This window comes from Musca autumnalis, unplaced genomic scaffold (genome assembly GCF_047663935.1).
Source record: "Musca autumnalis isolate F117 unplaced genomic scaffold, ASM4766393v1 scaffold_4, whole genome shotgun sequence".
Classification (NCBI taxonomy): Eukaryota; Metazoa; Arthropoda; class Insecta; order Diptera; family Muscidae; genus Musca; species Musca autumnalis.
In genome coordinates, this window is record NW_027411977.1 from 76,908,466 (window position 1) to 76,922,289 (window position 13,824).

Here is a 13,824-nt window from a genome sequence, read left to right on the forward strand (position 1 = left end):
GTGCAAGACAACTGTAAAGCTTTCTCAAAAATTTCTTCCAAACTTAGTTTAACGTAATTTAATATTTTGAGTCCTTTATGAAGAAGTTTGGCTATTAGAAATGTTTGGTATATGTCAATGATTTGGTATAGCCCCACATTACGGTACATACATATTTTAAAGCAAACATTTGGCCAGTGGCTGAGGGTATTTCTCCGTCAGCACAGTTGACTGATACTTTCTTACTTGTTTTAGATTAGATAATATATACATTTGGAGTATCCATGGTCGAAAAATGTGTCCACCTAAAATTTGAAAGGAAACTAATTATTAAATTTTAATTAAGACTTTTTTATGGTGGAGTGTATAAAAGGTTCGACCTGGCCGAAATTAACTTTTTTACCTGTTTTTGCTTTTACCCTATACGTACCCTAATGCATATTTATGTACATATGTATTATCGCATTAGGGTACGTATAGGGTCTATTAGGGACAGATAAAATTGTTGATAAATTCTGTTTATACATTTCAAATCCTCAATGAAAAACTCAGTGTGACAATAAACACGAAGAAATGAGGTCGAAATTAGATATTTCTGTATTGTAAAGTATACAAGGGATAAAAAAAGGGCCAGCAACGCGGGTCTGCTAGTCTCATATAAAAACTCATCAAAATGTTGTACAGGAATATGATGTTGTAAAAAGGCATAACCCTAGTAGGGCATAATGAAGCACTGCAGGACAATTTATAGTCGAACCAAAACAAATCCTGTATTAATCACTAAAAGTGGGTTTTAACGTTGTTACTTATTTATGACGTTTAGGCTAGTATCGAGTGTTGGCATATTCTAAGACATACTGTGGAAATTTGTGGTAGAATATGTGAATTGTTAACAATCAACTTTTAACGAATTTCTTATCCGCTATGGAAAAAAATTATGAAAAATAAAAAATAATTTAAAAAAATTAAGTTTCAGTTTTTTATTTAGAAATGTCCTTAAAACTAGAAAATAATTTGTCGCTTAGCCTCAATAAATATATTCTTTCTCAATATATTATTTCTCTCAAATACATTTCTACATTGTTAATTTATACGATTCATCCGAGTGTTGATTCAATCGCCTATCTTTTTAGACTTGCATAAGGATTAGCGTTTTACTATTTCTTTTATTTAAGGATTTCAATTGGATGAGAATGCCCTTAGCGATGCGAGTTGTTTGATAAATACGAGTATTGATTGATTCAAAGTACCCTTTGTTATATTCTTTCCACTTTATTGGTCTTTTGAGAAATTATTGGAATCGCTTAATTTCAATATTATTTATATCAAACGTATTAAAACTCAACAGTTGAACATTTTTAATTAAATATTTATTATGCACATATGTAAGCGTTAAGTTGCAGCAAAGCTTATTGAATGTTGATTAATGTGAATGTGTTGGTGTAAATGAATATTAATTTATATTCATGAGTTACGCTGTATAAATACATACATATGTACATATAAAATAAGTCAATCGTAAATAAATTAATTACTGCTCAATATGTATGGAGTTTAGTATATTTCTACTAGCATGCATGCACTAGATGGAAAATTCATTTAAATATTTATGCTCTAAAAGAAATGATTTACATTTTCCAGTTTAATCTAAATCTTCCTGCTGTTCCTCTTCGGATTCACATTTGCATTTATACAAAAATAGAAATTGCATTATATTAATATAATTTTAGAATATTTATGGAATGTTTATCATTTATTGAAAATAATATTCTCATACGTTCACATGTAGGAATGCAATGCAAATATGTGTATTATTCCACGGAAGAAAAATTCACAGAGCTTAGAGCTATAGATTTTCCCCTGTCATTTGCCGTTTTATGAAATTGTCTCAACGACTTTCGTACTCCATCACCACTAGTTGGATGTTTGTTTGTTGTCAATCTTGATTTCGCCCTGCCAATTGGAAGATCAGTTGAAGTTGTTGATGTCCTTCTATGGCTTGAAATAGCAATTAAAGATTTAACAGGATCAAATGATTTCAGTCGCCTCTTTGATTTAAGACTAATATTTTCCACAACAGTTATCAATGGATCCAGATCCATAGAATCATGCAACCTATGCTTGTTGTAAGATGCATAGCTATGCACAAAATGTCCTGCATCAAGAAATTGTTGGGCTATTGTAGTGGATGTAGCTTTATCAGGCGACGTCAATGGAACAGCTGAAATGGTTATCACGGAAATGAAAAAGTAGAATTATTAACTTCAGTAAAAAAAGTGTAAAGTTCGGCCGGGCAGAAATTGTTATAGCCCCCACCACGAAATATTCTGATCTTATATGGAATAATTAATTCTCACAATTTTATGTGTATATTTTTTAAGCATTGGGAATCTCAAATACCTAAATTTAGCTAATACGGTCAGCTTTATATGTGGTTATATTACAACGTTGTCCACAAATTTTGATAGAGAAGTTTTTTAACCACTGAAAACCATAAATGCTAAAGCACTTCCAATCTGGCTCGAAAATGTAGATAAAAAATAAAAACCTGAAAAACCTGATGCTACGGTTGTATGAGGCCATTACAAAACGTTGACCTATGACAGGTAGTTCAGTAAAAATTTATCAAAAGTCGTCAAAATACGTAAAATCCGGATGTGCCGTTATATGGTGACTATACCAAACCGTGGACCTATGCTTACAATCGTTGGTGGAGAAGTTTTGTGACCACCGAGAAACTCAAATGTCAAATTAACGTAATTCTGTAAAAATTGTAATTAAAATTCTTACAATACAGAAACTCGGAGGTACAATTATATGGGGGCTATACCAAAACATGGTTATATGTTCACAGTTTTTGGTGGAGACGTTTTTTGACCACCACGAATGTCATATTACCGATATTTCAGTAAAAAATCGAACTAAAATTCTTAAAATACCGAAAAAATCGGGAGGTACAATTTTTGGTGGAGACGTTTTGTCACCACTGGAAAATACAAATGTCATATTTCCTCTTTGGGTAAAAATGTAGCTAAAATTCTTAAAATGCCGAAAAAATCGTGATGTAATATTATATGTGGCCAATACCGAAACATGGAGAAATTTCGTAACTACAGGAAACCTCAATTGTCATATTACGGGCAGTTCAGTACAAAGTTTAGCTAAAACTCTGAAAACATCAAAAATGGAGAGTTGCCGTTATGTGGGGGCTATACCAAAACATGGACTTATGTTGAAATTTTTTGATGGACTAGGGAACTGAAATATCAAATAACAGATGGTTCGGTGAAAACATATAGATAAACCCCTCAAAATACCATAATCAGGAGGTACCGTTATATGGGGGCTATACCAAAACAAGACCAATTTTTAGTGAAGAAGTTTTTGATCACTTGGAACCTCAAATGTCAAATTACTGGTAGTTCGGTCAAAAAATGTATATAAAATCCTCAAAATACCTCATATGAGTGCTATATCTAAAGAGTAACCGATTTTCAGTGGAAAAGTTTTGTGGCTACAGGAAACACCAATTGGCAAATTACAGGTATTTCAGTGAAAAAAATTTAGTAAAAAATACTCAAATTACCAAAAATCAGAAGGAAAATTTATATGGGGGCTATTCCGTAGCATTGACCTACATATGTCGACAAGTTTTGGTGGAGAAATTTCCTAACTGCATGGAACCTCAAATGTCAAAATACGGGTAGTTCAGTTAAAAAATGTAACGTTTCAGACAATTTGGATTTGATTTAGCCATGTCCGTCCGTCTATCTGTCTGGCTGGCCGGAGCGCACGAGAACTCTCGAACGCATCAACCGATTCGGTCCAAAATTTGTCTTTTTGTAATATTGTGTCCAAACTTAGTTTAAGTTCGAAGATGGGCCATATCGGTCCACTCCTTCCGGTGCCTACCCCACAAAAGTTTAAAAATGTTCGGAAAATTTACTTTTAGGTGAGGTTTCAATATGGACTCAATCGGTCCACTCATTGGGGTACCTACCACTCAAAATTTCAGTTAAGGACCTGCTCTCGAATCGCTTTGATTTTGTTGTAGCAACTTGTATTCGCAGCCCCCATACGACGGCACAAGTTTCATCAGGGGCAAGTCCATACTTCCTGAGAAAATAGTCTGAAGGTTGCAACAAAAACTCCTATGGCACCGTGTGCAGTGGTTGGAGCGCAAGATAACTCTCGAACGGATCTGCCGATTCGGTCCAAAATTTTGCCTTCTTAAAATGTTGTCCAAACTTATTTTAGTTCGAAGATAAGCCATATCGGTCCACTCCTTCAGATACCTCCCCCACAAAAGTTCAAAAATGTTCGGAAAATTTGTGAGCACGATAACTCATGAAAGGAGTAACATATTTGGTCCATATTGTGCACATCGTGAAATTTCTATCAGACTTAAATAAGATTCCAATATGGGTCACTCCTTCGGGTACCTCCCATACAAAATTTCGGAAAAGTTCAGTATAGGACCGCTTTGATTTTTGTTACAACAACTTGTATTATACTTGTATATAACCATACGAAGGTGCAAGTTTCATCAGGGGCAAGCCGATACTTCCTGAGAAAATATCTTGAAAGTTGCAAAAAAAACCCTATGACACCGTATGTAGTGGTTGGGGCGCACGATAACTCCCGAACGGATCAGCCGATTCAGTCTAAAATTTTTCGTTCATATTATTTTGTCCAAACATAGTTTAAGTTCAAATATAGACCCTATCGGTCTTCTTCTTCAGGTACATCCCCCACAAAAGTTTGAAAATGTTCGGAAAAATTGTGCCCACGATAATTCTTGAAGGGTAATCGTAATCGATTTGGTCCATACTTTAATAATAATAACAATTGTTCCACAAACATCCCAGATGGGAGACTTCTCTCATATCAATGAGTGCACCCCGATTCATATTTAGCTCAATGATATGAGACCTACTGTTTATTGCCTAGTCCGAACGGCGCACAATGGTGCCCCAGTGGACAAAAATCGAAAAATGTGGTTTCGTTTTTTTTATAATTTTATGGTTTTATTTTATTGATAACACTTCAAATAGGACAATCGTGAAAGAATTTTTTCGATGTATGGTGTTACCATAAAGTTATAGCTCCTCAAACATAGACAATTATTCATAGGTAGCTGACATTGCAATTTATAAAGAAAGGACCATATTTTCAATGAACTGTATTTAAACAAGTTATTAGAAATATTAAAACTTTTGAATTGGGAATTAAAAAGTGGCCAGTAGACTTCCGTTTTGTCAACAAAAAAGTTTACATAAAATGTTTATATATAAAATACCATTATGTTGATTGAAGCAATATCATGTTATACATTACTCACGAATTTCGGTTCTTTCGTGGAGTGTATCTAAAAATTGCAGCAAATTGCAGCTTCGTCCATTTGGTACATGAAACAGACCTCCCTTTCGAATAAAATTATGCAAAAATTACATCCGACAAAATCCGATTCTTTGGGACGCAACCACATTTTCATAAACAGTGTGTACGAAAAATACAAGTTCCCTTACTTGCCTCAGTTTACCAATTCACTTTATTTGACTCCCTCCTGTTATTTTATTAATATGTTGACGAAAAAACTTAAAGAGGCTCGAATCTGAAATAATTTTGCCGATTGTAATTACCACTATTTTGATATGTTTTCGGATATTTCACGTCAAATAAATCGAAATAGAAAACCGTTAGTATAAACATGACTACAGTTTCATTAAATTTATTTCAAATTCAAAGGAACTATGTGGCAACTCGAGGCAGTTAATTTAAGAAGGAATATTGTAAACAAAAGTACCGTTATATATAGGGACTACATCCAAATCTGAACAAATTTTTGTTTAAATCTGTAAAATTGAACAGGGACCTTAGAAAATATCGCATATTAAATTTGAAGGTTATTAAATTAAAATTTACTGAGTTATAGCAAAATCGGAAAATGATGTATGTATAAGGACTATATCAAAATCTGAACCGATTTTTGTTAAAGTCGATTAAACTGATCAATGACCTAAAAAAACATCGCATATTAAATTTAAACGATACGCAAATAAAATTGACCAATTTATTGCAAAATCGGGGAAAGATATATATAGGGGCTATATGCAAATCTGAACCGATTTTTATTAAAATCGGTAAAACTGATTAGGGACCTAAGAAAATATAAGATATTTAATTTGAAGGCTATTCTTTTAAAATTGACCGAGTAATAGCAATATCGGGGAAAGATATATATGGGGGTTTTATCCAAATCTGCACCGAAATGGACCAAAGTTACTTCTTTTTGTAACAACTTGTATTCGCTGCATCCACTACGACAGTACACGTTTTTTTCAGGGGAAAGTACATACTTTCTGAGAAAATAGTCTTAGAGGTTTAAAATACGCCTATGGCACCACATGTAGCAGCTGGAGCATTTTCTACAAAATTAGGAGTTTGTTAGTAACACTATGCAACACTGAAAATGCAAACAACTTCTAGTATGAATTTTTTGAAAGTACATATTTAGACTACATAAACCCTAGTAGGGTTTTGTCCTGTCAGATCCAGTTCAGATTTTATGGCCTCATCTAAACCGGGCTAAATCTACACTTTTTTGCATTTATCAGACCTTTATCTCAGAAACGATTAGGAATTTGGACTTGATGTCTCTAGCAATATTGTAGCCCTAAACTAGTAGAACTTATCTTTCGAAAGAACCACATAAGAAAAACTCCATCTAGGGCATCAAAATCTATAAAATATAGAAATTCTGGTCAGTATTGGCTAAACTATTGGGAGTTGAACCAAGTACCTTTTGCAAAAATCTTCAAAATAAAGTTCTCAACAATTCTTTAGAACACTCTAAAACTCTAAAATGCTTACTTCATGTTGTTTCAGCGGTATTTTGCATCATATCTATTACAACACGTATTTCAAACACAGTTCACACCAAGAGTTTATTGTCGCATTTCGGATTTCACTACATTATTGGCATTTTTATTAAATCGTCGTTGATAAATGTACTGAAAACAACGGCATAGAGGCATTTTGCAACAATGACATGTTCTGAAGAGTTGTGTATTACATTCCGGGGAATATTTTTCTAAAAGAAAATATTCAGAAAAAATTAACGGTTTTGGAGATACGGTGCGAAATGTATAAAAATTGTGGAATTTTTGCATATATTTTGAAATTTGATGCAATTAAAGTAGTTTTTCGAGTCCATTATTTCTTCAAATATTTTATTCTTGTCCTTATCTACAAATTTCCTTCAGAGGTCAGAAGAAGATATAGCCCAGAATTTCTTTAAAAACTCAATATTTAACCATGTTTAGATTGGGCCATAAAATCCGAGCTGGATCTGACACAACAAAACCCAACTAGGGTTTCTTGTCGTTTGGGTCTGTACTTTCAAAAATCCTCAGTTCGAATTGTTTGCACAAGATCACCTTAAAAATGTTGCACAGTGTAATCCGAACGTATTTGAATTCGAATCGTCTTAGAGAAGCAGGCCATTAAATTTTAGTTTGAAATCTTTCAGGGTGGAGGTTTAACTTGTTTTTTTGGAGTTCCCCTTTTTGCCAGTTCACCTACCGAACCCGTCCCCTTAGGCAAAAAGGAGGGAGTTACATGATCACACCATTCGGCTCCAAACTAGGGAAACAACTTTTGATACGTCCTTCATGGAGTATAATATAATGAGCACCTGGCTCTGAAAAGGCTCTAGGTTCCCGCGGACAAAAAACTGTTTATGGAGATGTTCCCTTATAATGTAACTTAAAAAAGAAATAAATAAAGTACTGGAGGGAACTAGTTATGCTTGCTAATTACACCTAAATTTGTTCCAACCACCAGACACTATTGATGACTTCGCTCCGACAGCAATAGCAAAACAAACACAATCGTTATGGATAAAGTGAGCGAGACCATCGCTCACAGCCGAAAGAAAACCACCGCCTGTGATCCATCGTCGAAAGTTTAAGTAACAGTCGCGGCGGAACAAAAACCACCAGGATGTTCCCAAAGAAATCGGAGTGTCTTTGATGCGTCGGAAGTAGAAGGTTAAGAAATCATCGGGAAAAAAGAGTTTAGCGCATTCAAGTAAAGATTATAGAGAATTATTTTAGTGAACTCGGACATGAAGACCACTGAGTCTTCTGGAAAGACTGGCGATTCTGAAAAGAAATTCCGGACCTTTCAGAAGACAAAGAAGGCGCATCCAATAACCTAAGTACAGAAACGCTTATCCAATCCTTAAACGAGTGGCAACAGGATCGCGCTCAAACTATTTGTCGAATTACTTTTTCAACTCCGAATGAGACACCTCACGGTGCTCTTGAACCAACTTTAAATGAAAAGAGCTTACACCTGTGAAGATTTTGCGGATTTTGAAACTACAATGTATATAGATGAGAAAAATCTAAAAGTAAAAAAATCGCCGGAGGTCTTTTTAAATAAATCGCGGTCAAAGTTCACATGTTTTGGGTTTGTTTAGGTTTTTACGATTTTGCTTAGAAACCGCAAGCCCTATCAAAATGTTATTTAAGAAAATGTTGTAGCAGTGAAAATTCTCTACAAGATAACCCATCCAATAACGTAAGTACTGAAATGCTTATCCAATCCTTAAACGAGTTCCAGCAGGATCTGCGCTCAAACCATTTGTCGAAGTACTTTTTCAACTCCGAATGAGACACCTCATGGTGCTCTTGAACCAACTTTAAATGAAAGGAGCTTACATTTGGGAATATTTTGAGGATTTTGAAACTACAATGTACATAGATGAGAAAAATCTAAAAGCAAAAAATCGGCGGAGATCTTTTTCAATAAATCGCGATCAAAGTTCACATGTTTAGGGTTTGTTTAGGTTTTTACGATTTTGCTTAGAAACCACAAACCCTATCAACATGTAACGTAAGAAAATGTTGTAGCAGTGAAAATGCTCTACAAGATTACTCTTTATTATATTTTCGTAGGTTTTACCATTTTTGAGATATAGAAGTTCAAATTGGGACAATGCACCGAATGTATGGCCTCCGTATAAATCGAAAATGCGGTCAAAATGCGTTGGTATAATCGATGTGTGGGATCTCGCATCGTCATGGTGTTAATAATTCACCTTCTGCTGTTCGTTTTTCGAATTACATCGAAGACTTCAGGAAACAAATTGTGATGTACCATTCACAATTGACCATCCTACGTTGTTCAAGCGTTGCCACGTTGCTTCAAATTGATTTTTACACTAATAACTTTCGTTGGATCAGACTTGTTTTGATTCGGGCTTATACACACGTCTTTTGAAGCACCACGATCTTTTTATCGAAATTTCTTGCTCCAATAGACACGGGATCCAACGAGAACTAACCTTTTTTACGGCTAGTGTTCATGCAATATAGAATGTTTGCTGGTGGAAAAAATTCTGTATCAAAACATCGACCTGTACCGAGACATTTCTGATGTAACTCCAACGAAGGCTAAATACCATATTTTAGCCATTTTGGTTGGATATTGAGGCCACAACCTTCAAAATACTGAAAATCCCCAGGTACTCTTCGATGGGGGCTATATGAAGACGTGAGTCTATACCGAACATTTTCAGGTGGAAAGTTTTAAACCCCCTATACAATTGAGCTAATGCGCATGTGGATGAAAAAGTAGAGTGTAGTTAGCGGTTTGTATTAGCTTCCATTGGAATTGTGGAAAACTCCCCAGCGTCAATATATGAAAATAAAAGAAACAAAAAAAGGTGATTTGCGTAGATTTCTGCAATGTCCGTTTTATTCAAAGAGCTGCTTACCATTGAGATGATTTTGTACAAGTGAAAGTCTCAACTTATCTTAAATTATGACAATACAATGAAAACAAGTATCAGTCGACATTGCTGACAGAGATATACCCTCAGCCTATGTGGTTTGAAATACTTTTTATTTCCAAAAAAACTTACGTATTTAGGCTTTTTTAAACTAAGTTTCGACAATATTTACAGTACCATTTTAGCGAATATTTTCGAACTTTTGTGGGGGAGGTATCGGAAGGTCCACTCCTTCCACATTCAAATTTCATCTAATATTTGAGAAAATATTACGATATCCAAACTGTGGACGAACGCAGTATTCAGTTCGAGCTCTCCAGTCACTGCATATGGTGCCATAGGAGGTTTTTATACCTTTCGGGCTTTTTTCTCAAGAAGTATGGACTTGCCCTTGAAAAAACTTTTACTGTCGTAATTGGGGCAGCGTATGCAAGTTGCTTCAACAAAAATCAAAGTGTTTTGATATCAGATCTTAAATTGAATTTATCCAAAAATGTGTGGGAGGTACCCGACGGAGTGGACAAATATAGTCCATATTTGAACCTGATCTATACCTGGTAGATATATTAGAATGTGTAAAGTATGGACCAAATCTGTCACTCCCATCAAGAGTTATCGTACGCACAATTTTTTGAACATTTTTTATCTTTTGTGGGGGAGGTACCTGAAGGAGTGGATCGATATGGCTTATCTTCGAACTTAAACTAAGTTTGCACAAAATATTACGAATGCCACATTTTGGAACGAAACGGCAGATCATTTCGTGAGTTATCTTACGCTCCAACCACTACACACTGTGTCATAGGGTTTTTTTGCAACTTTTAGGCTATTTTCTCAGGAAGTATTGACTTGCCCCTGATGAAACTGGTACCTTCGTATGGGGGGCAGTGAATACAAGTTGTTGCAACAAAAATCAAAGCGATTCGAGAGCAGGTCCTAAACTGAACTTTTCTGAAATTTTGTGTGAGAGGTACCCGAAGGCGTGGACTGATTGGGTCCATATTGAAACCTTATCTAAGTATGGTACACATTTCACGATGTGCAATGTATGGACCAAATCGGTAACTCCCTTCAAGAGTTATCGTGCGCACAAATTTTCCGAACATTTTTGAACTTTTGTGGGGGAGGTACCTGAAGGAGTGGACCGATATGGCCCATCTTCGAACTTAAACTAAGTTTGGACAGAATATTACGATAGCCAAATTTTGGACAACATCGGCCCATCCGTTCGAGAGTTATCGTGCGCACCAGCCAGCCAGACAGACCCACACGAACACTAAATGATAAATGTCAACCACTTCAGTTTGATATTGAGACCACAACCTTCAAAATACCGAAATTCGGGAGGTTCCCTTCTATGGAGGCTATAGGAAGATGTCGACCAATACCAACAAATTTCTCTTGGAAAGTTGTGTACCCCCAATGAAGAATAACTAATAAATTTCAGTCATTTCGATGGATACGTTAAGGCCATAAACCTTCAAAATAACGAAAATAGGGAGGTACCGTTATATGGGGGCTATATGAAAACGAGGACCTATACCGACTAAATTCAGGTGAAAAGTTGTATACCTCCTACGATATTCAGAGGTACCATTCAATGGGGGGCTATATCAAAATGTGGATCTATATATCCCACATTCAATACCAAACATCTTGGGAGTAATAGAAACATATATGCCAATTTATAATGCTATATCTTAAATATTGCGAGCTATATCTTGATGGCAACAGACAAACGGACGGACGGAACATGATTATTTCGAGTTAGAGTTTCATGCTGATAAAAATATAAATACATATATATACTTTATTGTGCAGATAACAGCGAATGCAGAACATGCGCAGATGACGACGAAAAGCTCGATTTCTTTGTCTGTCCTGCTTGAAACAGCACAATTCAGGAACTAAACCAAATCAGAGAAATCGAGTTTATAAACATAAATATTTACTTGACTTATACATTTAGAACTAACCTCCTCCAATAATGCAGACTAGAGCACCCAAGAGGCATAGGTGTGCATTTACAAGGACATGAGATTTTTCCACTGATTTTCTTCTCAAACTAATCTAATCTAATGTTAACCCATTAGTAGTCATAACCTTCATGTCATACATACCAATTAATTTATAAGTTTTAACTTTGATTCTATCCATTTTATCCAAAAGTGTAGGTTCTTTGTGGAGAGTCGTTCTACATCGACACTCCTTCTCGTGATAAAATTTTATATTCAATTTCGGTTTCGGTTTACCACTTTTGCAAGGACTACACGAGATGCATGTACCCTCTTTCTTAACATCGAGCACAGTATTTGGTGTGCAATTATATGGCAAACGCCTCAGCAAAGCAATGTGTTTATCCACAGTCGAAAAACGTTTTTCCAAATCCTTTTTCATTGTTGGCAAAGCTATTCTTTCCAATTTACAATTCAACATTTCTTGTGTTTCTTGCAAGGCTTCGCGAGTAGTTTGCCATTGTTTTTGGATTTCTTGGCGTTTTGATTCAACGTCACCTATTAATGATTCGACGAGATTTAATTTTGCCATTACCTCATCTGCAATTTGATTAGTTTTTCTTAAGGTATCTTGCATTGCTTCCACTTTGGCATCAAACTCTGAAATACGTCTCACTACTGGCAGTGTCATACGACGACGAATTTCCACATTAAATGTGGGATGCTGTGCCATGATACAGAATTCTTTGTTATAGTCACTATACAAGGTACACAGATCCTCAGTAGGTGAAGCATAAAAATCCCAAAATTTTGCACTGAACTCATTTGTTGCACAACGTTTTCGTATTTCCGCGAAATGCTTCTCCAAGGTATCCTGCATACATTTTGTTTGTGTTTCTAATTTGTCCAATAAATCATAATATTTCTGATAATTTTCATTATTTTTGGTTTTAAATTTTAGTGATATTAGATTTGAGTTATTGAAGATCTCCCTACACAGCGGACCTTCAAATCCAGTTATTTGAATTGTTTCATTTTCGCAATTTAGTTTCTTTAACAAAATCGAAAATAGTGTTTGCAATACGCTTAAATGGTCGATGGTTATTGCAGGACCTCCCAATGCGGCATTGGCTAATTCACTGAGGGTAAAACGATGTTCCATTCGAATCACAAATAAATTATGCAAATACTTCGAAAAATATGAAAAATAAAATAGAAATCAAAAATGTAAATAAAAAACAAAAAATATCAAACAATGAAATTTTGAAGACATTTGTCAAGTATTAGAGTGTCCCAATAAAAACGGAATATGTCTTATAAGTTATAATTACAGTAGAATCGATAAATCGAAATTCTCGATAATTCGTATAAGCTGTCGGTCCCTTGAAGCCATTTCCTTCGCAATTTAACCCCGCTAAATCGAAAACCCCGATAACACGTATAAAATTACCCTTGGATTACGAATTATCAAGATTCTACTGTAATTGAGCTATCACTACCATGTATCACGACCTAATTTGGCATTTACAAACGACAGACAATTTGCAAAAATAACAAGAACAAGTAAGAAAAGCGTTAAGTTCGGTCGGGCCGAACTTTTTATACCCTCCACCACAAATTTCAGCCATTTCGGTGGATTAATGTGGCCACAACCTTCAAAATACCGAAATTCGGAAGGTACTGTTCTATGGGGGCTATATGATGGCGTGGACCTATACCTACAAATTTCTGGGGGAAAGTTTTATACGCCTAAGGAAGACTAAATACCAAATTTCAGTCATCTCGGTGTGATAATGAGGCTAAAACGTTCAAAACATCGAAAATCGGGAGATATTGTATTATGAGGGGCTATATCAACACGTGGACCTATATAAACATTTTATGGTAGAAATGTTTCTTAGCCTCTGGAAACACAAAATACAAAGTTACAACCGATTCTTTGGTCAAATGGGTCAAATACATTCAAAATATATTAAAATGACGCGTACGTTATAAGGGGCCTTATATGGGGGCTATACCAAAACGTGGACCTATATAACCCAACTTTGGTAGGAATGTTTTCTGACCTCTGAAGACACAAAATACCAAATT

General features: G+C 35.3%; 1 protein-coding gene across 1 annotated transcript; it reads right to left on the reverse strand.

The window, feature by feature from the left end:
• Positions 1 to 1,689: 1,689 nt before the first annotated feature.
• On the reverse strand, positions 1,690 to 12,980 carry LOC141402142 (uncharacterized). Its single transcript, XM_073982864.1, has 2 exons — positions 11,899 to 12,980; positions 1,690 to 2,200 (listed from the first exon to the last, which is right to left on the reverse strand). Exons 1-2 carry the CDS (start codon positions 12,893 to 12,895, stop codon positions 1,791 to 1,793), a joined length of 1,407 nt encoding a protein of 468 aa, XP_073838965.1. The 5' UTR covers positions 12,896 to 12,980; the 3' UTR covers positions 1,690 to 1,790.
• Positions 12,981 to 13,824: the final 844 nt, after the last annotated feature.

Coding starts and splice junctions, on each gene's coding strand:
- LOC141402142 (XM_073982864.1), bottom strand. CDS start 12,895: ATGGAACATCGTTTTACCCTCAGTGAATTAGCCAATGCCGCATTGGGA. Junction 2,201..11,898: donor TAAAACTTATAAATTAATTG/GTATGTATGACA, acceptor TAACCATTTCAG/CTGTTCCATTGACGTCGCCT.